General features: G+C 39.8%; 1 protein-coding gene across 1 annotated transcript; it reads left to right on the top strand.

Annotated features, from left to right (window-relative positions):
* The first annotated feature begins 551 nt into the window (after positions 1 to 551).
* tars1 (threonyl-tRNA synthetase 1) lies at positions 552 to 22571 on the top strand. The gene is made up of 19 exons (XM_062972509.1): positions 552 to 815; positions 1030 to 1110; positions 2235 to 2425; positions 5050 to 5173; positions 5704 to 5825; positions 6734 to 6851; positions 7950 to 8014; positions 8098 to 8176; positions 8429 to 8575; positions 8675 to 8773; positions 10419 to 10585; positions 11300 to 11462; positions 11549 to 11686; positions 12665 to 12742; positions 15963 to 16063; positions 16186 to 16290; positions 17454 to 17526; positions 19681 to 19795; positions 21942 to 22571. The coding sequence occupies exons 1-19, from the start codon at positions 795 to 797 to the stop codon at positions 22088 to 22090; spliced, it is 2136 nt and encodes a 711-aa protein (XP_062828579.1). The 5' UTR covers positions 552 to 794; the 3' UTR covers positions 22091 to 22571.
* Positions 22572 to 23536: the final 965 nt, after the last annotated feature.

Below are 23536 nucleotides of genomic sequence, written 5' to 3'. Positions count from 1 at the left end.
CAACATAACATTACTGCGTATTGAACTACTTTTTCTGTCAAATTTGTGGTATAACATGATGTTTTGGTGCTTAATTTGTAAAATCATATCCTAATTTGATGTTTAATAGACTTTTCCTTAATCCCTCCTTATTATCCAACATATTATCCAACCCTGGGGGAGTGTTTTTAAGATTTTTTTAAAAAAATATATTTTAAAGATGTTTTTAAATTGTTAGAATTTAGCCTTTCTTGTAAGCCGCCCCGAGCCCTAGGGGAGTGGCGGCATATAAGTTTAAATAATAAATAAATAAAGAAATAAATATTCGCTTATCCTAGGTTCTGTCGGCCCGTTTAGCTTGGATAAGTGAGACTCTACTGTATTTATCATATATATATATATACACACACACACACACACACACACACACACACACACACACACACATATATAATCTATCTATCTACCTAAGATAGATAAAGAATATATTTATTTATTTATTAGTTAAAGCGCAGTTACAATATATTGAGAAGGCGTTTGTCACCTATCTCCAGACGGGACGGAAATGAAAGTGTCTCCCTTCCACGCATGCGCGCTTGAGACCGGTCCTGGGGAAGTTTGCTGGACTCCAACTCCCATCAGCCCTAAGCAATGACGTCGCACGCAGGAACGCAGAGAGAACCACGCGGCGGCCGGTTGCATCAGCTGCCGCGCCTGCGCACTCATCCCAGCCGGGCGGCGTGTTCCGGGTGCTGCTGTCATTGGGAAGCGAGCGTGTCCTGTCCTGTCTCAGTTCGAGGGTCCAGGCGGGGAGGATGGAGGCAGCAGCAGGGCAGGTAAAAGGGGAAGAGGCTATATCCAGACTTGTAGGGTGAATCTAGAGCAGGCTTGGGCCAACTGGGGTCCTCCAGGTGTTTTGGACTCCAACTCCCACAATTCCTAACAGCCGGTAGGCTGTTAGGAATTGTGGGAGTTGGAGTCCAAAACACCTGGAGGACCCCAGTTGGCCCAAGCCTACTTTGGACGCACCTCAGTCCCTTTTCCTTTTAGGTTGCAGTTGCTGGAGACAAAAAGAAAGAACCAGGAAAGAAGAAAGGCAAGGAGGAAACTGGCAATGGGGGCTGCTCAGAGGTAAGTAGCCAGGCAAATAGAATATACTGACTTTTCCATCTCCCTTTCTCAGGACCTCAGTATAATGCTTGCTTCAACTTGCCCCAACTTGTGTCTTGTATGTAGACGAAACCGTTTTGGCTGCACAGGGATTGGCGCTTCAAATTGAGGTCATAAATATAGGATCCTAGAGTTGGAAGAGACCTCGTAGGCCATCCAGTCCAACCCCATTCTGCCAAGAAGCAGGACATATTCCACAGTGGTCCTTGCTCTTGTTACATCTTGAATAGACTACTGCAATGAGCTCGACGTGGAGTTTCCCTTGAAGACTGTCTGGAAGCTTCAAATGGTCCAACGAGTGACAGCCAGATTTCTCACCGGAGTGGCGTACAGGAATACACAACCCTGCTTTTATGTCAGCTCCACTGGCTGCCAGTTTACTACTGAGCACAATTCAAAGTACTGGCTTTAGCCTGTAAAGTCCTCAACGGTTCCAGCTCACCTTACCTGTCCGAACGTAACTCCCTCTGTGAACCATCATGGAGGTTAAGATCTTCTAGGGAGGCTCTGCTCTCAGTCCCACCTCCTTCGCAAGTGCGGCTGGTGGGGACTAGAGACAGGGCTTTCTCAGTGGTGGCTCCTTGGCTTGGATCATGTGATTTTAATGTTTATGTTAAATGTTTTAATTCTATGTCTTAATGTCTAAATCTTGCTTATATCTTATGTTTTAATTGTCTTTTTTGTTTTTAATTTATAGCCATATATTTATTGTTCAGATATATGATTTTGTTTACATGTATGATTGGCTTTGAATTTTGCCGTTATTATGTTGTAAACTGCTTTGAGTCCCCCTTGGGCGAGAAAAGCGGCATATAAATACAGTAAATAAATAAATGTTCCAGCTTGCTGACATCTCCCTTAAATTGCGGTGCTCAGAACTGGACACAGTATTCCAGGTGTGGTCTGACCAAGGCAGAATAGAGGGATAGCATGACTTCTCTAGTCACTAGACTCCTATTTATGCAGCCCTAAATCCCATTGGCTTTTTTAGCTGCCACACCACTGCCGCAATAGTTTTGAAGTACTTTGTAACACCAGCTTCCATAGAATTTTCTTTCTAATAATATTTTCTTGTCCAAATGCAGTTGAATCCCTGGCCAGAATATATTAACCAGCGCCTAGAAATGTACCATAAACTGAAAGCAGAGCATGATGCGCTTCTGGCAGAACGTGCTGCTAAAGAAAGCCACCCCATTAAAGTTACCTTACCAGATGGCAAGCAAGTTGATGCTGAGTCCTGGAAGACAACGCCATACCAAATTGCCTGTGGCATCAGGTGAGCTTGTTGTTGGGGAATTTAAATTGAAAGCAAGGGTTGCAAAGACATGCACTTATTTTTAACATTATGTTAGCAGCCTCTCTTTCTCTCCTGCCATTTTGAAGCATTAAATTCACTGTCTATTTTTATCTGATACTCAAAAGTTACTTATAACAGAAATTTTCTTACTTCTAAGATGTTCAACATAGTGAGTTATATTTGAGAGGCATCACTTTTAAAAGCTCAAGTATATGACTTGATGTGTTTAGGTGATAGATATTAGTAGGAGAAATGAAGACCTTACAAAAATTACTTTCTGAAGCTAGCAATGAGAATTTGATCTGCTAACTCCAGAGATATCTAATAGTCCCACTGTGAGTGAGTGATCAACCTATTGTCATAAAATCAAGTATATGATACAATAGCTGTAAGAAAGCAGCATTATATCAGTACTTATCATATCGACAGGTTATTACTCTGATCCCATTCTTTTGCTTAATGTGGAGGTAATTTGCATTTACAAATTTATTTGTGGCTGTATGTCTGTTTCTCTCAGAACTGGGATCTAAAGCAGTTGTTGATGGTATTGTTCCATTAAGTTTGTAGTCCTGTGCACATATTGCTGTCGGGCAATCTTGCTAAACTTAGTGGGATTTACATTGTACTAGTACAAAAACATTGACTACTATTAAAACATTATGTGTTGGATAATCCAGAATGTTGGATAAGCGAGACTCTACTGTACATGGGGAGTACTCAGAGAAGATTTTGATTTCATATTTGTGGTGTCTCCTAACATCTAATATAGGATAGCGAATTCCTGAACATTCAGACAAGTTCAAAAAAGATGCATGGAATTCTCTGCGGCACTTATGAAGGCATAGAGATTATTACATGTTAATTTGTGGCTGTTTTTACTCATGACAGTTACATTTTCATCATCACTATGATGCCTTTAGTTTAGAGGCTATGTAGGGACCGTGAAAATCCCCCAATCCCCAATTACTGGGCAGCAACAGTAGCTGCTGTGGACAGAAATGGTTGAGAGTACCACCTCATAAATACAAGCAATTGCTGGCATGAGGGAGAATTCTAATAAAGGTACTGGATTCTCTGTCAAACTGGACATTGCTCATGAAAGGTTGTAGAAATGGCAGTCATCAACTTCCTGACCCCCATTGATTGCAGTGACTGCTTCTGGTAAGGGGGGAATTGTAGGAATAGGATAAGGAGGGTTGGACCCCAATTCACTGCTTAGCATGATAACTACAGCTTATATATACAGATCTCCCAATTGATTGGAATTATTGAAGTTGTAAACAAGGCCTGAACACACATTTTTCAATGAAAAATATCATTTGATTAATTTCTTACTGTTTAGGGAGTGTATTAGACTAAATTACACATAGTAACATACGTATGACTGTAGGAGTTAGTTGCTTTTTATTGTATGCAGATAGCGTACATGTCAAGAGTCAGACGCCAATTAGCGAACAAAAATAGAGTTTATTCAGCAGATAAGCCAAAAGGTAATGTTAACACAGAAAAAACCTTGAAACACTTCACTATCAGTGCTTCAAGAGCAGTTCAAACAAAAATATAATTCAGCAACACAAGCAGGTAAAAACAAAGCTAAACAAACTTAGTGCAAACTGCACTTTCTGAGTCCAAGCCCTGCCAGCCGGCTCTGTAGTTTTCAAAGGAACAGTTCCCAAAAGAAAACACCAAATTGGTCAGGAAACAAACAAACAAACTAAGAATGCAGTAGACTGCTTCCACAATGTGGATAAAGCCGAAGGCTCCAAAAGGATGGTGAAAAGACGTCGTCTGGAATTCCAAGGTCAGGTCAGGAGATAACAGCGGTGTCCAAAGAGCAAGCCAGGAGTCAAAAGCCGATAGTAGTCATCAATCACAGGGCGAAGGCAGTAGCAAGGTCAAATTCCGATCCAAGGTCTGAAGAGGGTGCAGTCATCCAAAACAGGTCCACGATAAGACACAGCGAGAGCCAAGCTAGGTGATAACAGCAGATTCAAATCATAGTCCAAGTCCAGTCTTCATGGAAACACAGAGATCCCAATGGCGCCTCAGCAACACCTTGCCACACGCAAAGTGCAGTGGCCAAACATTCCCATTTTATTCCCCTTCCTCCTGGGTGACCAAACACTCACACCCAAACACCAGGTGTCCCAAATCTACTCAGAGTCTGAGCTCCACACAGCTAGAGCTCGTGGATCTGGAGTACCTAGCAATTCGTCGGAGTCCCAATCATCCTGCCCACACTTAGCCCCATGAACACTTAAAGAACCATCCTCCCTTCTCCAAGCATCCCAATTGGGATCAGCTCCTGCAGAAACCCCAGGTTCAGAAGTATCCATAGACCCCAAATCCCCAGACATCTCCGGTGGCTGTGCCCATTCAGTGCCCGCTTCCCCAGCCACCACCTGTTCCTCAGCATCCATCTCCCCATCTGAATCTTCCTCAGAAGATCCCCCATATAGCTCTCTAAGTCGCTTCCTGCGCAACTCCTCCAGTGAACCCTCATCACGAGGGTTTTTTCTTCCTCTTCGAATTCCATCCCCATCAACCATAATCCCCGAAGGCGCAGTCACAACAGTACATGACTATTTGTTTTGTATTTATAGTCAAGGTTTGGCAGACAACACTGTGATTGCTCGAGTGGACAAAGTGGTTTGGGATCTAGATCGCCCTTTGGAGAAAGATTGTACTTTGGAACTTCTGAAGTTTGATGATGAAGAAGCACAAGCGGTAATCTACAAATTCAGTATAAGTGTTCACTAGATCCTAGCTGTTATTGGAAATTAAGTGGGATCAGGTCTGGTTATTACTTAGATGTGATAGCACCAAAGAATGCCAGGTACTGTAGACTATATTCCAGTGGAGGGCATGGAAAAACACCTCAGACTGTTCTTTGTCTATGTAAACCCTATGTAATTAATGGGGTCACCATAAGCCATTCTAACAGATACATTGCTCATTTATCAGATGAATGTGTAATGGCAAACCATGTTGACAGAGCAGGTCTATAGTTTTCTCAAGAACATTTTAAAGCTTTTTGTTTAACTAGTAAATAGGTTTTATGAATTTGTTATTCAGTAAGGCAGACCTTTTCACTAAAATCTAATTATGCTAATTATTACAATGTTGGCATCAAAAAGGGATATTTAGATATCATAGTTCCAGCTCTTGGAACCTCTCTAAAAAAGAAAACTGGAACTGGATTGCAGTGTGTTTGTGACAGCCTGATATGTCCGTTTCTGTTTTCTCCCGCTTACTAGGTATATTGGCATTCAAGTGCCCACATAATGGGTGAAGCCATGGAAAGAATATATGGTGGTTGTTTGTGTTACGGTCCACCAATAGAGAATGGATTTTATTACGATATGTTTGTGGAAGATGGGTGAGATTTTTCATGCTTTCATGTTAAGTTTCTTGTACAGTAGTTTTCAAAACCTGGCTATGTGGGACCTTTTAGGCTATGAGGCCACATCCGTGTAATGCACATTCCGCTGTGATTTGTCTGGCTCTGTTGTTCCAGGCTCTTAGAAATTTCTAATATGCTTCTGGTCTTAATACAAGGTGCTGGTGATAACACTTAAAGTCCTAAATTGTTTGGGGATCGTGATACGTGTGGACACGCAATTCCCTCTATGTGTCTGCTCAGGAATTGAGATTTATTGGAAGGGCCCTCCTCTGCATCCCACCAGCCTGTTGCATTTGATCAAAGTTGTGCATATATTATCAGTGCATGATTTTAAATTGTTTCAGTTGATTTTAAATTACCTCATTTTAATTGATAAATCATTTAACATATATTTAAGTTTTTAAAACTTTATTATGATTTATTCTTTTAAAATTGATTTTTATTGTAAGCTGCACTGAAATATTTGTTATGTAAGGTAGGATATATAAATATTAATAAATAAAGGAAGTAAAATAAATGAAGGATATGTCTACTGTTGATTACTTTGAGTGGTATTTATTTATAATTTTACTGACCCGGAAGTTTTAAATTTTGTTTTAGTGCTGGTTCTTATTAATAATTTTTTGATTTGAAGTTTGGAATCCATGTCAAGAAGGGTTTTAACTAATGAAGGAAGCATACATAGCTATAGATAAAATCGTATTGCTACTCTCCAAAATATCAGAATGGCTGGTACACTTGAGTCGGGTTCATCAGCTGTTTCCACTGATGTTTAGTCCATGTTTGCCTCAAGGAAACTCTCTTGTTTAGAAAATGAGAATGGGAAATAGCAGAACTTGGGTAAACAACAAGTACTGCCCTTACTAAGTTTTTGTCTATTCTAGGTGTGTCTCTAGCAATGATTTTCCTGCTCTAGAATCACTGTGCAAGAAAATTATGAAGGAAAAGCAAGTTTTTGAGCGACTAGAAGTTAAGAAAGAAACTTTACTTGAAATGTTTAAGGTAATCGTATAGCTTTAGATAGACTGTATTTGTTAACAATAGAGTTAGTTGTGTTTCAGCTTTGTAGTTTTTCTGATCGTGCTCATTATGCTATTGATTTATGCAGCTCTCGTTTGCCAATTCTAATTATCAGTGATTTCACATGCTTTGCTACCTCAAGCCCCTAACTAAAGATATAGCAGGCCTGCATATTATGTGAGGGATCCAATCTGGGATTCTTCGTGTAACATGCTTTTCGCATATGAAACCCTATTTTTCTTACTTGAAATGTCTTGGCATGTCTTGTGTTTACAGCCTAAACATACCCTGGAATCATGCTGGAGGATCTACATATGCCTAGGGAAGTGTTCTCTCTAGGACTCCAGTGTGATTCTCTTGTCAGCTTCCAGTAGAACCTCTGGCAGAAGTTGACCATATGGTTTTGCTGGAGGCCCAGAGAGAACACTTTTCTAGGCATTGCTATGTCTTCCATCATGATTCTATGGTATTCAAAACTGTTTATACATGAAACCATGCTCAATGAGCTTGTGTAATATTATAGATTGAATATGGGATCTTGAATGTTTAAGCTATGCTTCCTTCTATTTTGATGTCATTCTCAAATAAGATGCATCATAGGATGTATAGAACTGAGCTTTTTAGTTGTGGATAATGCATTGAAATAGCAAAAAACAGAGATGCCGTCTTTACAAAAATGTTACCAAAATTAAAATGGAGTTATGCTACAGAAACAAGAATTTGTTCTCTGCCTCTTGATTAGTTCGCTAACCCCATATCCCCCATGTTTCTTCATTTCTAAAGATTTACAGCATGAGAGTTGGTACTTAAATCATAGTTGATCAGTTTCTTGGTTTGTGCTCCCACAGCCATAAAGATTCTGTGTAACTATTATGTCATAAGCTCACTATAGATAACACTCTATAGCTTTCCTTAAGGTTAAGGTTGAATGAAGACTTCATTTAGGACTGAGACCCAATTAATTTTGTTTGGATGCATTTTTAAGATGGTTTGATTGTGGGGAAGAGAAATAATTAATAGATTATAAACTAGATCTTGAACAAGGCACATAATTGTTTACTTCTTTTCATTTTCCTGCAGTACAACCAGTTCAAATGTCGGATCTTGAATGAAAAAGTCACAACTCCAACTACTACTGTATACAGGTAAAATCAATTTGGACCCAAATTTTCTTATCGCTAATGACACAAAGTGTTTCAGAAGCTCAAGAGTTTTTCTTGTGTTTTAGGTGTGGCCCCTTGATTGATCTTTGCAGGGGACCTCATGTAAGGCATACTGGTAAAATAAAGGCATTAAAAATCCATAAGGTAAGAAGTTCAACACTACAATTACTGATATATCAGAAGTATACACATGTAGAATAAAATTCACCATTGTGAATACTCTTCTTCAGAGTGTCTAATTGATTGAAATAATTGCACTTGAGAAAAGTGAAGTCAGTCCTTTATTCAAATGTCATTAAAATATAACAAATATATAGCTTCTCAGATTTTTTTTTACCCTTTTAGAATTCATAATTCTTCAGTAACACTATTTTAAAACTGTTTTTGTGACTCCAGAATTCCTCAACATATTGGGAAGGGAAATCTGATATGGAAAGCTTGCAGAGAATTTATGGAATTTCATTCCCAGATGCAAAAATGCTAAAAGAGTGGGAGAAGTTCCAAGAGGAGGCAAAGAACAGAGATCACAGAAAAATTGGACGGGTGAGATTAACTTCTTCTTAGCATGTATCTGAACAGTTCATTTTTGGTTTTTGTACTTGTTTTGTTTTGTACTATTTTCTCTTTTTCTCTTCTCAATAGGATCAAGAATTATTTTTCTTCCATGAACTCAGTCCTGGTAGCTGTTTTTTTCTTCCAAAGGGAGCTTATATTTACAATACACTGATAGAATTTATCAGGGTAAGAAACTTAAAAAATGGTCTTGCTGTAAATTGGAATACTCGATTAAGTTATTTCATTTTCTACCTTCTGAAGTTTGTAAAGTTTGTATCAAGATTCAGTTGACTCACAATACAGTATAAGTATGGTTTTGGTCAGGCTTTGTACAAACTGAATGCCTCTCTGTTGATTTGGGGCATATTCTGTTGATACACAGTTTGGTTGCTCCAATAAATAAAGATGGCAACTGCTGTGAGATAGATTTTGATATGTGATATCATCATAAATATGTACTGTGATGATCTACTGGCATCAAAGAGCATATTGGATCAAAACATCCTCTGGTTGTATAACATTTTTTTTCTTTTAGTTACACTTTCGTTTCCTTTCTGTATTAGCAAGTAAACTTTTTACTTGTTGCCAAGTTGAATTTGACTTACGGCAATCCTATGAATGAGAGACATCCAAGACATTAATCATCATCAGTATCCCTGCTCAGATTTTGCAAACTCAAGGTTGTGCTTTTCTGATTGATGTGGTCTTTCTCATCTCCTACTGTCTTCTATTACTCCCAGCATTATAATTTCCCACCAAAGAGCCATGCTGTCTCATGACAAAAAAGTGAATATGCCTGGTCTTTTTAGTTGTCATGCTAAGTGTCTGGTAATAGTTAAAACAATGAATGGCTCAGTATGGATGTTGTATGTCTTTCGGGCTGTGTGGCCATGTTCCAGAAGTAGTCTCTCCTGACGTTTCGCCCACCTCTATGGCAGGCATCCTCAGAGGTTGTGAGGTATGGATAAACTAAGTAAGGCAAGGAAAGAATATATATCTGTGTAGAGTCCAGGGTGTGGCAAGAGTCCTTTGTCACTGGGAGCCAGCATTAATGTTTCAGTTAATCACCCCAATTAGCATTGGAAATGTTTTGTCTCTTGCCTGGGGGCATCCTTTGTTCAGAGTGTTAGTTCCCATCCACTGTTTTGATTTTGGAGTTTTGTAATACTGGTAGCCAGATTTTGTTCATTTTCATGGTTTCTTCCTTTCTGTTGAAGTTGTCCACATGCTTGTGGATTTCAATGGCTTCTCTGTGTAGTCTGACATGATAGTTGTTGGAATGGTCCAGCATTTTTGTGTTCTCAAATAATATCCTGTGTCCAGGCTGGTTCATCAAATGCTCTGCTATGGCTGATTTCTCTGGTTGAATTAGTCTGCAGTGCCTTTCATGTTCTTTGACTCTTGTCTGGGCGCTGCGTTTGGTGGTCCCTATGTATACTTGTCCACAGCTGCATGGTATCCGGTAGACTCAGTATGGCTCAGTATTCTGGCAGTGCTTGTTTGGGAGCTCTTTAGGGAGTGGACTATTAGTCTATTAGTCTTTCTTAAATGTTTTTGATTTTAGTATAAAAAGGAGGAAAGGGTGGAAAAAAGAATATGGTAGCACATTTAGGACTAATTGGTTTTTTCATCTTTTAGTATGCGCTTTTGTGGATATAATGCTTCTGAAGAAACGTTTCTATCCATAAAATGCAAAATAATAATAAAACAACAACAGTTAAAGATGTTGCCACATTCCATTTTTGTCTCCCCCTCCCATCTTCTTTTTTATATGCAAAATATCTTAACTGCTTCAGTGGAAAGCATCTGACTTCTAGTTCTTCTCTTTCAGAGTGAATATCGAAAGCGAGGATTCCAGGAAGTTGTTTCTCCCAATGTCTACAACAGCAAGCTTTGGGTGACGTCTGGGCACTGGCAGCATTACAGTGATAATATGTTTTCCTTTGAGGTGGAGAAAGAGATCTTTGCACTGAAGCCAATGAACTGCCCTGGACATTGGTAATGATTCAAATTCATTTTCAAATTATGGGCAACTTTTACAGTAGTTGCATTTCATCTTTAACAATTATTGATGAACCATTCTTGCATAACAGTCCAAATAGTAAGCAACTTGGCTTTTCATTGACCCCACTTTATTTTGCATTATGACGTAATCTTATAGAGGTAAAGGTGAAGTGAATAATAAAGTTTATGAATGACAGAGAACCAAGAATATCTGCATCACTTTCCTTTTAATGTAACACTTTCTATTATTTATCCTCCCTTTTTAAAAAAAGGATTGGGCGGATTCTTTTAAGAACTGCTTCTTTGTGTCTAGCTTTGTGTCTCTGGTCTGGCTGAGCTTATGGCTCACGCTACTGCTGCTTCCTCATTCATACTTCTTTTGCCTTTTTGCTTCTATTGGCATTTCATTCTCTAAAGTGAAATTTAATCCAGTCATGGCTGGTGAGCTAGTAAAATGAGTTTAAAATGTGTCTAAAATACTGATGATATTTTGAATTATAAAAATGCTAATGGTGTATGCTTACATTCATTCTTCCGCATCGAAGTGAGAAATATGGTAATGGGTTTTAGCTACTTGGTCCAGACTACTTTATTGACACCTGTTACTTTCATTCTACCTGCTATTCTTGGCAAACAGTAATTAGCATATTGTTGACATTTTCATACCAGTAGAGTTCTGAATTTAAACATGTGCTTTATTTCCTTCAGCCTCATGTTTGATCACCGGCCAAGATCCTGGAGGGAGTTGCCCCTGCGATTGGCTGACTTTGGAGTTTTGCACCGTAATGAACTGTCAGGGACACTTACAGGACTCACAAGAGTGAGGCGGTTCCAGCAGGATGATGCACATATATTCTGTGCCATGGAACAGGTATAAGACAGTATTTCTGTTTGGCACAGGTAGCATCCTAAAAAATGCAAAGCCCCTGACTGCATCTATTTTTATTTCATGTACAGATTGAAGGGGAGATAAAGAACTGCCTGGAATTTTTGCGTACTGTGTATGATGTATTTGGCTTCTCCTTCAAACTCAATCTCTCCACCCGTCCAGTAAATTACCTCGGAGACATTGAAGTGTGGAATCAAGCTGAGAAGGTAATTATTAAATTCTTGGCCAGACATTGCTGTTATCAATAGTTTAATTCCTAATTTTATGTGTCCACTGGTTTATTTTCTAAAGATGTACTTCCACTCCTTGAAAATGAGTGTGTATTTATTGGGGCCACACACACACACACACACACACACACACACACTAAGAATCTAACAATATAAAAAGAAGTGCTTTCAAACCAGCTGTTTTATTGTGGCAAGCATAAGGTTTTGGGGGTGGATCAACCTGTCCCCATCTGTCTATCAGCAGAATGGCACTTAATTTCATTAAAGGAGTAGATCCCCATAGTTTCTTGCAGCCTTCTTGTACCTCTCCAAAATCTTCTCTGTGGGGCTGCGTACAATTTTCAGGGGATACAGAGGAGGAGACTTCAGGAGGGAAGAAAAACGAAAAATCTGTTGCACAAGCAAGAGTTTGATTGTGTCATACTTCATCTTTTCTATAAGTAAAGCTGCCAGTTGTGAAGATTTTAATGGCTGACAGCCAGGTGGAAACCAGGCCACTAACTAAGAGCCTGATCATGTTTGCTGTGCTTCATAGGCTTATCTTGGTTACCAAGGAAAATATGCATGGAGGAGACAGTTTTGTTATTGGTGGGACTGGCAGTTTGGACTATTTTCAGTGGGTTGTACTTACAAACAAGTAGATTCTGGATTGGTGTCTGAGAACATATTTTCAAGACGGTGTCATGAAGGTTAGTTGATCTCGATCAGGCATGGGCAAACTTAGGCTCTCTGGGTGTTTTGGACTTCAACTCCCACAATTCCTAGCAGCCGGTGAGAGTGAGATATTGACAGGATTTTCTACTTTGAATATAGGATTCAGGGAAGCTAGTTAATTAAGGTTCTGTACCTGTGCAGCTGGGTAATGTCCAAACTTCACTGTGAAGAAAATAAAATAGCAAACTAAGGTCATCTTGTAATACACATCAACTGAATTTGTATATCATCTTCCACTAGCAACTTGAAAACAGCCTGAATGACTTTGGTGAAAAGTGGGAATTGAATCCTGGGGATGGTGCTTTCTATGGACCAAAGGTTAGTAGATAATTCCTTGAATGGAAAAAAAATCCTTTGCTAACAAATAACATTTCTGTAATTTGTTTTTAAAGTATTTCCTTGTATTGTTTATATATTTGTTCAGAAATATTAGTTAAAAAATCAATTCCTAAAACCTGTGTCAATCTACCCATGGGTCAGTTGTGCATTGTACATTGATTTATCAATTACATTCTCTGAGTAGATTGGCAAAAGTTGCGAGAGTGTAGTCAATTCCTAGAGAACCTAAAAGAAGCACTGGCCCTTCCTTCTCTCTCTCTCTCTCTCTCTCTCTGTCTCTCTATCTCTCTCTCTGCCATGGCGCTGCTTTTGGTCCTTTTGAATGCTGGGATGAGGAGATGGCCGTGGTAGTTATAGAGAGTTGACCCTTTGTGGCAGCATTGGTGCTTTCCCCGTTCCATGAAATGATTCCCAGTTTATCAACAGGTTATATCAGAAACCATAATTTTGCACCCCAAACCTGCCCTTGACTTATACATAAGTATACATAATATGGAGTCATTGTGCGCTAGTAATTCCAGTTCAGTATCCTCTGTTCCTGTGAGATTTTTTGAAATGTCTCATTGTATTCACAGAGAGCAGCCTGTGCTTTACATTAACAGAATTAGGTTTGACTCCTCTTGATTAATCCCAACCAGGCAGGCAGTTGTTTCATATTTAATGTTGAGTCAACAACAAAGTGGTCCTTTAGTGGATCTTCTGTAGTCGGGTGTAACAGCAGGAATTAGACCTTAATATATAGTTAGTGTTGTTTAAATTGTCGAAGACCAAAGACCTGTTTCATAGCATCTTCACATTGCTATTTGAATGGTGGAGCAGAGGAGTATATTTCTGCTTCTATGCCATACTGAACAATTGTTTGACCAATTAAATCATAAAAGTAGATACTAATCAAATGTCCAGTTGACTATCTAGTATTTTTCCTTGGGTAATGGAACAGTTCAGCATAATAATTTACAGTAAAAAAAAACGTATGTACAGTAGAGTCTCACTTATCCAAGACTCACTTATCCAAGGTTCTGGATTATCCAATGCATTTTTGTAGTCAATATTTTCAATATATCGTGATATTTTGGTGCTAAATTCGTAAATACAGTAATTACAACATAACATTACTGCGTATTGAACTACTTTTTCTGTCAAATTTGTTGTATAACATGATGTTTTGGTGCTTAATTTGTAAAATCATAACCTAATTTGATGTTTAAGAGGCTTTTCCTTAATCCCTCCTTATTATCCAAGATATTCGCTTATCCAAGGTTCTGCCATAGAATCATAGAATCATAGAATAGTAGAGTTGGAAGAGACCACATGGGCCATCTAGTCCAACCCCCTGCTAAGAAGCAGGAAATCGCATTCAAAGCACCCCCGACAGATGGCCATCCAGCCTCTGCTTAAAAGCCTCCAAGGAAGGAGCCTCCACCACAGTCTGGGGGAGAGAGTTCCACTGTCGAACAGCTCTCACAGTGAGGAAGTTCTTCCTGATGTTCAGGTGGAATCTCCTTTCCTGTAGTTTGAAGCCATTGTTCCGTGTCCTAGTCTGCAGGGCAGCAGAAAACAAGCTTGCTCCCTCCTCCCTATGACTTCCCTTCACGTATTTGTACATGGCTATCATGTCTCCTCTCAGCCTTCTCTTCTGCAGGCTAAACATGCCCAGCTCTTTAAGCCGCTCCTCATAGGGCTTGTTCTCCAGACCCTTAATCATTTTAGTCGCCCTCCTCTGGACGCTTTCCAGCTTGTCAACATCTCCCTTCAACTGTGTGCCCAAAATTGGACACAGTATTCCAGGTGTGGTCTGACCAAGGCAGAATAGAGGGGGAGCATAACTTCCCTGGATCTAGACGCTATTCCCCTATTGATGCAGGCCAGAATCCCATTGGCTTTTTTAGCAGCCGCATCACATTGTTGGCTCATGTTTAACTTGTTGTCCATGAGGACTCCAAGGTCTTTTTCGCACACATTGCTGTCAAGCCAGGCGTCCCCCATTCTGTATCTTTGATTTCCATTTTTTCTGCCGAAGTGAAGTATCTTGCATTTGTCCCTGTTGAACTTCATTTTGTTAGTTTTGGCCCATCTCTCTAGTCTGTCAAGATCGTTTTGAATTCTGCTCCTGTCTTCTGGAGTGTTAGCTATCCCTCCCAGTTTTGTGTCGTCTGCAAACTTGATGATCGTGCCTTCTAACCCTTCGTCTAAGTCGTTAATAAAGATGTTGAACAGAACCGGGCCCAGGACGGAGCCCTGCGGCACTCCACTTGTCACTTCTTTCCATGATGAAGACGACGCATTGGTGAGCACCCTTTGGGTTCGTTCGCTTAGCCAATTACAGATCCACCTAACCGTAGTTTTGTCTAGCCCACATTTTACTAGTTTGTTTGCCAGAAGGTCGTGGGGGACTTTGTCGAAGGCCTTACTGAAATCCAGGTACGCTACATCCACAGCATTCCCTGTATCGACCCAACTCGTAACTCTATCGAAAAAAGAGATCAGATTAGTCTGGCATGACTTGTTTTTGGTAAATCCGTGTTGACTATTAGCAATGACCGCATTTGTTTCTAAGTGTTCGCAGACCACTTCCTTAATGATCTTTTCCAGAATTTTGCCTGGTATTGATGTGAGGCTGACCGGACGGTAATTGTTTGGGTCGTTCTTTTTTCCCTTCTTGAAGATAGGGACCACATTCGCCCTCCTCCAATCTGCTGGGACTTCTCCCGCTCCAAGAACTCTCGAAGATAATTGCCAGTGGTTCTGAAATAACTTCCGCTAGTTCCTTCAGTACTCTTGGGTGTAGCTGATCTGGCCCTGGGGACTTGAATTCGTTTAGAGAGGCCAAGTGTTCCTGGACAACTTGTTTCCCTATTTGGGGTTGGATTTCCCCCAATCCTTCGTCCATTCCGTGTTGCTGAGGTTGAAGATGGCTTTCTTTTCTTTCTAAGCCGGCCCGCTTAGCTTGGATAAGTGAGACTCTACTGTATAAACATCCAGCCATCCCCATAGAAAGCCTAGTACTGCACTGCTTTAGCTCTGCTGACAAAGTAATGATATGGCTGTCATAAGGAAATATTATAGAGGTGGAAGTATGGACAGGTACAGTTTGACGTAGATGCATCCCAGTAAATGCCTTTCCTCAAATGATCTTAATGTGGTTCTGAACATGAGAATTGTAAGTAACATTGGTCTCATTTCTTTTTCTTCACAAAAGATTGACATTCAGATTAAAGATGCCATTGGACGATACCATCAATGTGCTACAATTCAGTTAGATTTTCAGCTTCCAATAAGATTTAATCTCACATATGTGAGGTGAGTGCACTGTACAGTTTATTTTGCTCAGTATAATGTTTATATTTTATTTTTATTTTATTGATTCACTCCTTATTTCATGTTGTATTTTTTTAACAAAATAATCACATTTTTTCTTCTAGTCATGATGGTAATGACAAAAACAGGCCTGTGATTATACACCGTGCCATTCTGGGATCTGTGGAGAGGATGATCGCAATCCTGACCGAAAACTATGGTGGAAAATGGTATTTAATATGTGCTTTAGTTCTGGTTTGCTCAGTTTCATAGTAGTTGTGATGCGACATCAATAAACCATTGGCTGTCAGCAATATGAATAAGTCTAGTCTCCGCTTATCCTATTATCCAGACTTCATCCCCTCCATGCCCTTCAGCAAGACCAGGAGATGGAGCTGAAAGCATTTATTTGAATTTTTTGACGAACGTCTATGACTGACATGCTGTCAGGTTTCCCAGACTTCCAAGTCCCTGATTTTAGCTAAAATACTAGCTGTTCTCCTTAAAATGGGACCAGTGGAATAATGAAAACAGAAATAAATCTTTGGAAAAGTGGGCTCCCAATTGTGTGCAGACCTTTTTTAAAAAAACAAAACACGTTATGCACATTCTATGGAAAGTAGCAAAAGGCCTAAATCATTAATTATTTTGGCTGAAAAACATTTTCTTGCATTCTGAGTACATATTGGATCTCTGTCCTTGATCCTCAACTCTTCTCATGGTTTCAGCACGTCTATCCTGGTTGTTTAAACCATGTGTTCCTGTGTTTCCATCTGACTTCGCTGAACAGGAGACTAAACACAATCTGGTTTCGTTAGGGAATGTAAGGGTCTTGCATGAGTAAGGGAATACATGATAATTTCTGGTAAATTATACATCGGTATATCTGTACAGGGGCCCCTGGTGGCACAGTGTGTTAAAGCGCTGAGCTGCTGAACTTGCGGACCAAAAGGTGCCAGGTTCAAATCCCGGGAGCGGAATGAGCCCCAGCTCCTGCCAACCTAGCAGTTCGAAAACATGCAAATGTGAGTAGATCAATAGGTACCGCTCCAGCAGGAAGGTAACGGCGCTCCATGCAGTCATGCCAGCCACATGACCTTGGAGGTGTCTACGGACAACGCCGGCTCTTCGGCTTAGAAATGGAGATGAGCACCAACCCCCAGAGTCGGTCATGACTAGACTTAACGTCAGGGGAAAACCTTTACCTTTACCTATATCTGTACAACCCCATCCCTACAATTATGTTTGTTTTCCTATAACATTTTATAAAATAGACTCAAAAGTTAGTTAGATGGTATAGGCACAACTTTAAAGACAGGATATATACATTTTGTCACAACATGGTATAATAATCACATTTAATACTTCTACTTCACTTCTCTTTTTGCACAAGGCCACTCTGGTTGTCTCCTCAACAAGTAATGGTGGTACCAGTTGGACCAACATGTGATGAATATGCACAGAAGGTAGGGATTTATAAAGAAATAAAAATACTTCATTTCAGATTTCTCAGGCAAAGCCTATAAAAGCCACATACAGCAACTAAATGATGTATGACACTATGCTGGCTGCAAGTTGGTCCTGCCAAGCTCGGTTAATGTGCACCCAACAGCTTGCAGTTGCTCAGTACAAGTCATGGCTTTTTTTCCATTTTAAAAGAAAACACACAGATACACCACATAATAACTGGTTTATGCAGTTCAGAGTTTCTCAAAGTGCTCTTCCAGATGTTTTGGACTTCAACTCCCACAATTCCTAACAGCTGGTAAGATGTTTGGGATTTCTGGGAGCTGAAGTCCAAAACACCTGGGGAAGCACGGTTTGAGAAACACTGGCTCAGTTCTTCCTAGTTTCCAACCTGATCTTTGTTATCGGGTTGGCATAGATGTGGTCATCTATTGGAGTGATGCAAATCCAAAAGGCTCTTCAGTGCATGGGACTTCTTCACAATGAAAAAAATCACCTTCATATTTAGTAGCAATTTTTGATAAGTTTCAAAAATGATTGAAGAACAAATCTGCTCTGCTCACTTGTGTACGTGAATGGGGAATATGTGGCCCTCCAGATGTCAAATTATACATCCTTCAGCCTAGTCCCCGTACCCAAGGGTTGAAGTATCATAGAAGCTGACGCCCAAGAACATCCGGAGAACCACATGTCCTCCATACCTGATTTGTAGCATCATGGTTTTGCAGATGTTCTGGCTTGCTTGCCAGAATACTTACTTAATCCTCATCCAAATAATTTGTAAAAACTTGTACTGAGTGACTGCTGAGGTATTTTCTCATCCCATGGAAATCTTCATTATTTCTTCATCTTGGTGATATTTTGCAATTTGGTAGCATTCTTCTCCTTCCCTGTCATTATTGCATTGCCTTTCCATTTGTTTCACAGATGATGTGGTAAACAATGATTCTTTGGAGAATTAGGTCAAAGGTTTCTAGATTTGTTTCCTTTTTCACATCCTTCTTTGGTCCTTGGGTATTTCCCAAAGGATGGCTCTGGCTGCTGTGTAGTAAACTGTCTGTAGGTGGCCATCTCTGCCCCTTAGGATGTCAGTTCCTCTGTTTCATCCTTTCTGGAAATCAGTAAACATGCCTTTCCACCTTTAATTGTGGCAAAGATTTGTTTCCTCTTACAGTACTGCCACCGAGTTCTCTGCATCATGTTTCAACAATTTTTGTCCCAATTCATTACACTGTATGGAATAAAGATTTATCATTGTGATAAAACATGGTACATTTGTTGGTACAGTTTTTTGCCCAGCTGTTTTTTTTAATTAATAAAATTCAGGGACATTTTTCAAAACAATTGAGGCTACAGTATTGTGAAATGCCTACTTTGTAGTTCTGTGAAATTTACAATGAATGTGACCCTACGGCAACAAAATCTCTCATTTTGCTTCTCTTAGACTTGGATGTGGTTCTCATTCAAATTGAATCCAAAGTTTGGACTGTTGGATAGCCAAGAAATATGAAACGTTCTAAAAATGTTTCTCTTGTCAAAAGTTAGGTGTTGCTTCTCTAACAGCAACAGAGAACAGATAACAAATTTAAGCAACAATTAATTAAATTAAACTTTAGCATAAATGGCTCAGTTGTTACATATTATGTACATTAATGGCAGCAATGATATCCCTCACTTAGAAATGCTCAGCGTAACATCTGTTTATATTTAATCATATTAGGATCTCAGGCCCCTTCCTCTGCTACTCTGGACTTGTCTACGTAGTAATGACACTATATTGTTCATGTCATTAGTCAGTCTCTCACTTTTCCTTCATATAGCCTTGCAGTATATACGTTGATGAAAATTTATGTTTGTGTTTATGATTCCACATGATTAAAGAGCATTTACTGGCACAGTCTTAAAAATATATCTATTTGTCATTCATTTGTCTTAATCCTTGCACTCATCTGGATATCTGGGGGGAAGTCCAAAGTACTCACTATTCCAATGTCAAATGTCTATTTTAGTTGTAAGCTCTGCGTCGTCTTATGTCCTTATGGGATAACATTTTAGATTTGAGTTTTGTTGCAACCCAAACTTTGTAATAAGGCTAGAAAGCTTTCACCACAGGGAAGCATAACCTAAAAGCTGTCACGTTGATGTTCTTCAAGGTGAAGCAGCAGTTCCATGATGCTGGGTTAATGGCAGATGTTGATGTGGACCCCGGCTGTACTCTCAACAAGAAGATAAGAAATGCTCAGCTTGCACAGTACAACTTTATTTTAGGTACAAATGTCACTGTTTATGAAATTTAGTGCATGAGATTTCATGTGTGCTTTGTAATTTTTGAAGCTTTCTTTTGAAAGTGTAAGCCCCAGATGCTTGTTATCTTACAAACCTCTCCATTAGCCAGCAGCGGTCCGATCTGTAAGTGCAGAGTTCTCACTGGAGCTTCTCTGTCTGCCTCATTACTGAGAGCAAGTGCTTTTGTTCATCTGACCCACGTCAGTGCCAACCATGAGGAACATCCTTGGCCCTCTTTTCCCGTAAGAATAATCAACCAGCAGTTTGGCCCAGTAGAATTGAATGGTTCAGATTTACCTGTGTCTATTCTTGGTAATTTGCTTGGCCTCTTTTCCAGTTCTTTCTAAAATGTTGAATGCTATATTGTATCAGAAACACTTCTTATTCTGTTCTTGGGATTCAGATATCCATATCTAGACATAAAGAAAATATTCAGGCAACATCAAACATGATTATTGCGTGCATCTAGTGTTCACTAGTTTGCTCAACCAAGCCTCAGTTTCCTGATTCTCTTTTTGCTGCTGTCTCTTGCTGCTTACTTACAATTGGAAAATCATAGAAGACCGTGTTTATGTTGCTTTTCCTTGGCACCATCTACACATTTTGTATTTGTGGTTATGTTCTCAAAAGCAAATAGCCACTGATTTTGAGCATGCATGTCCCACTGATTTTGTTAGGTGTATTATTTAATGGAGGGGCCCCTAGTGGCACAGTGTGTTAAAGCGCTAAGCTGCTGAACTTGCAGACCAAAAGGTCCCAGGTTCAAATCCCGGGAGCGGAATGAGCGCCCGCTGTTAGCCCCAGCTCCTGCCAACGTAGCAGTTCGAAAACATGCAAATGTGAGTAGATCAATAGGTACTGCTCCGGTGGGAAGGTAACAGCTCTCCATGCAGTCATGCCGGCCACATGACCTTGGAGGTGTCTATGGACAATGCCAGCTCTTGGGCTTAGAAATGGAGATGAGCACCAACCTCCAGAGTCGGTCACAACTGGACTTAACATCAGGGGAAACCTTTACCTTTACCTATTATTTAATGGAGATTTATGCATTTAGACTATAGCCATCACAATAAGAAGAGACAAGGACAGAAAGGATGAGAACATAAGTGACATAATTCAGTCTATCCAGTATCCTAAATTAATTCTCATCTCAGTTGCCCAGTGATTCCTAGAAAACATGCTGGAAAGATTACTGGAAGGGAATTATTTCACTGCTGAACTGAAACAGTGAGATTTAATGATATTATATATAGTGTTCTACATTGTGTAACCCTCCACATATACTTAGTCATATAGCAGGTACACTATGGAACCCTCCTAGTGAATTGCAATGATGCAAATTAGGGCATTAGGAAGAGTATCCCAATGAACATCAGGCTTTACTGAAGCATTCTCTAGGGCAGTGGTTCTCAACCTGTGGGTGCTCAGGTGTTTTGGCCTACAAATCCCATAAATCCCAATCAGTGTACTATCTGTTAGGATTTCTGGGAGTTGAAGGCCAAAACATATGGGGACCTACAGGTTGAGAACTACTGCCCTAGGCGGTGTCCCAGTGTGCATCGCCAGGCCTTAACCCCTGTCCTGATGTGCTTTGTGAGTACTCTCTGTATGTACATTGGTGCCACTGCATGACAATCACTTTGATTGCTTCCCTCAGTAACATTTTAGCAACAATTGCTGAATTCAGGCATTGTGAAACTGCTCAGTTCTATTTCCTGCAGGTGTAAGTCTGTTTATACTGATATAGATCCCATAATGAATTCCAGCCAGGATCTATAACAACATTCTGACAGCCTTTTAAACATCCTGCACAGTTATCTGCATAGTCTGCATATTTCTTACTCTTCAATCCCTCATTTGTACAGACTCAATTTTTTTCTTGTATGGAAAAGCCTTCTTCGACCTTTTATCTTTCATGCCATTCTCCTAACTTGCCAGTGTCATTACATTCTTTTACCCAAAACATTATGCATTTTTTCCCTATGTTCAGTGTTCCTCAGATTTAGGAGCGTGGCATCATTATTTCAGGTGTTGTTTCATGAATAGTATCATTGCTTAGTTCTGCTGCTTGAATGGAAAAAGTAACTCACGCTCTTTTGAAACTTTTCTGTCTCTGATCTGTTTTTAGTGATTGGCGAAAAAGAGAAGGCAAGTGGAACAGTTAATATCCGCACCAGAGATAACAAGGTTCATGGTGAACGCACAGTGGCTGAAACAGTGGAGAGGCTGCAGCAGTTGAAGCGCTCACGCTCCAGAAATGCTGAAGAGGAGTTTTAATCAAGACCTTGTTTCTCCGCCTTAGGCTAGCGTTACAGCTGGATCTTTGACTTCTTCTGTTATTAGCCCTGCTGGACAGTGATCTTAGCACTGTATTCTCCTGGAAATGGGATTTTGCCTAGCCTTTCCCAACTGTTTTGTATGATCATACCTGAATATAATGAGTGCAGTTGCCTTGTCTGCACTTGAATGGAAGCTTGCAAAGATGTTGGAATTAGGCTTCCAAGTGTGGGAGGGAATGGTGGAGTCTTCCAAATGTTGTTGAGTGGCAACTCCCACCTTAACTAATGATGAGGAATGCTAGGAATTGCAGCTCAGCAGCTTCTGGAGAATGCAGTATTTCCGACCCCTTTAAAAGGAACTGATCAAACCATGAAATGTTTAATTGGGGATTAAAATGACTGTGTAGAAACTATCTAATGTTTTTCCACTCTTCACAAAATAAATTTGTAAGAAAATGCCTTTTAAAGTTCAACAATAAGCTTTGTGATCCAATTAATTATTCTTTTTCATTGAAGGCGTCGCAGGGGACATCCCAAGTCTTTCAGTTTTCAATTTCATTCCCACAAATATAACTGGAAATCAAGACTTAGCCCATATTTTAAATTATTAATTAGCGATTCTTCTAGTTGCAAAAAATGTGATCACTTATTTTATTTATACAGTGCCTATTTATACTCTCTTTGGGGTGGGACTTGTGATCCATTCTAGGTGTTTTTGGACTGCAGCTCCCAGCACTTCTCCTTATTGGCTGGGAAGCAGGTAAACCTCTGGAAGTCCACACAGTTCCTTCCTAGCTCTGCTAGCTTTGACATCAGAAAAAAGAGTCAAGACTGGGTCTTCTAGTTCAATAAAACACATGAGAAAAAGGGAATGAAAAGGATAAGATGCCAAATATCAGTGAGGAAAGATAAGAAAATGGCATGGGATGGGGGCCATATTATTCTTTTAAAAAGCAGGGCATGATTGATTTTATGTTCAAATATACTTCTTAGTGTTAACCATTTGGTGAGAATAATAGAAGCACTTTCTTCTGGGTAGTAAGCTGAGCCAAGCGTTGGATACTAAAGCCATCTAGAATAAGTAATATTTAACCTAGGGGGATGTACAATTGAGTAAGCATTCTGCAAATGTCACAGTGTCCATTTTTACTATTTCAGATACAAGTTCAACAAAATGTGTTGTTCCTTTCCAGTGCAAATAATCCTCACAGTCATTCATAACCAAAATTTTTAATCTCTTATCTAGCAGTTCTTGTGATGAAGGCAATACCAACATGTTTTAGGCATAAGCCCATTTTACAAGCTGATCAGCACCAGCCAGGAGTGGTGCAGTGGGTTAAACCCTTGTGCCGGCTGGACTGCTGTTCTGAAGGCTGGGTTGCTGACCTGAAGATTGGGTTGCTGATCTGAAGGTTTCTGGTTCGAATCTACAAGACAGGGTGAA

The sequence above is a fragment of the Anolis carolinensis genome, chromosome 2 (genome assembly GCF_035594765.1).
Source record: "Anolis carolinensis isolate JA03-04 chromosome 2, rAnoCar3.1.pri, whole genome shotgun sequence".
NCBI lineage: Eukaryota > Metazoa > Chordata > Lepidosauria > Squamata > Dactyloidae > Anolis > Anolis carolinensis.
Note: the sequence above shows the minus strand (reverse complement) of the source record. Positions and strands in the feature narration are given on the sequence as shown.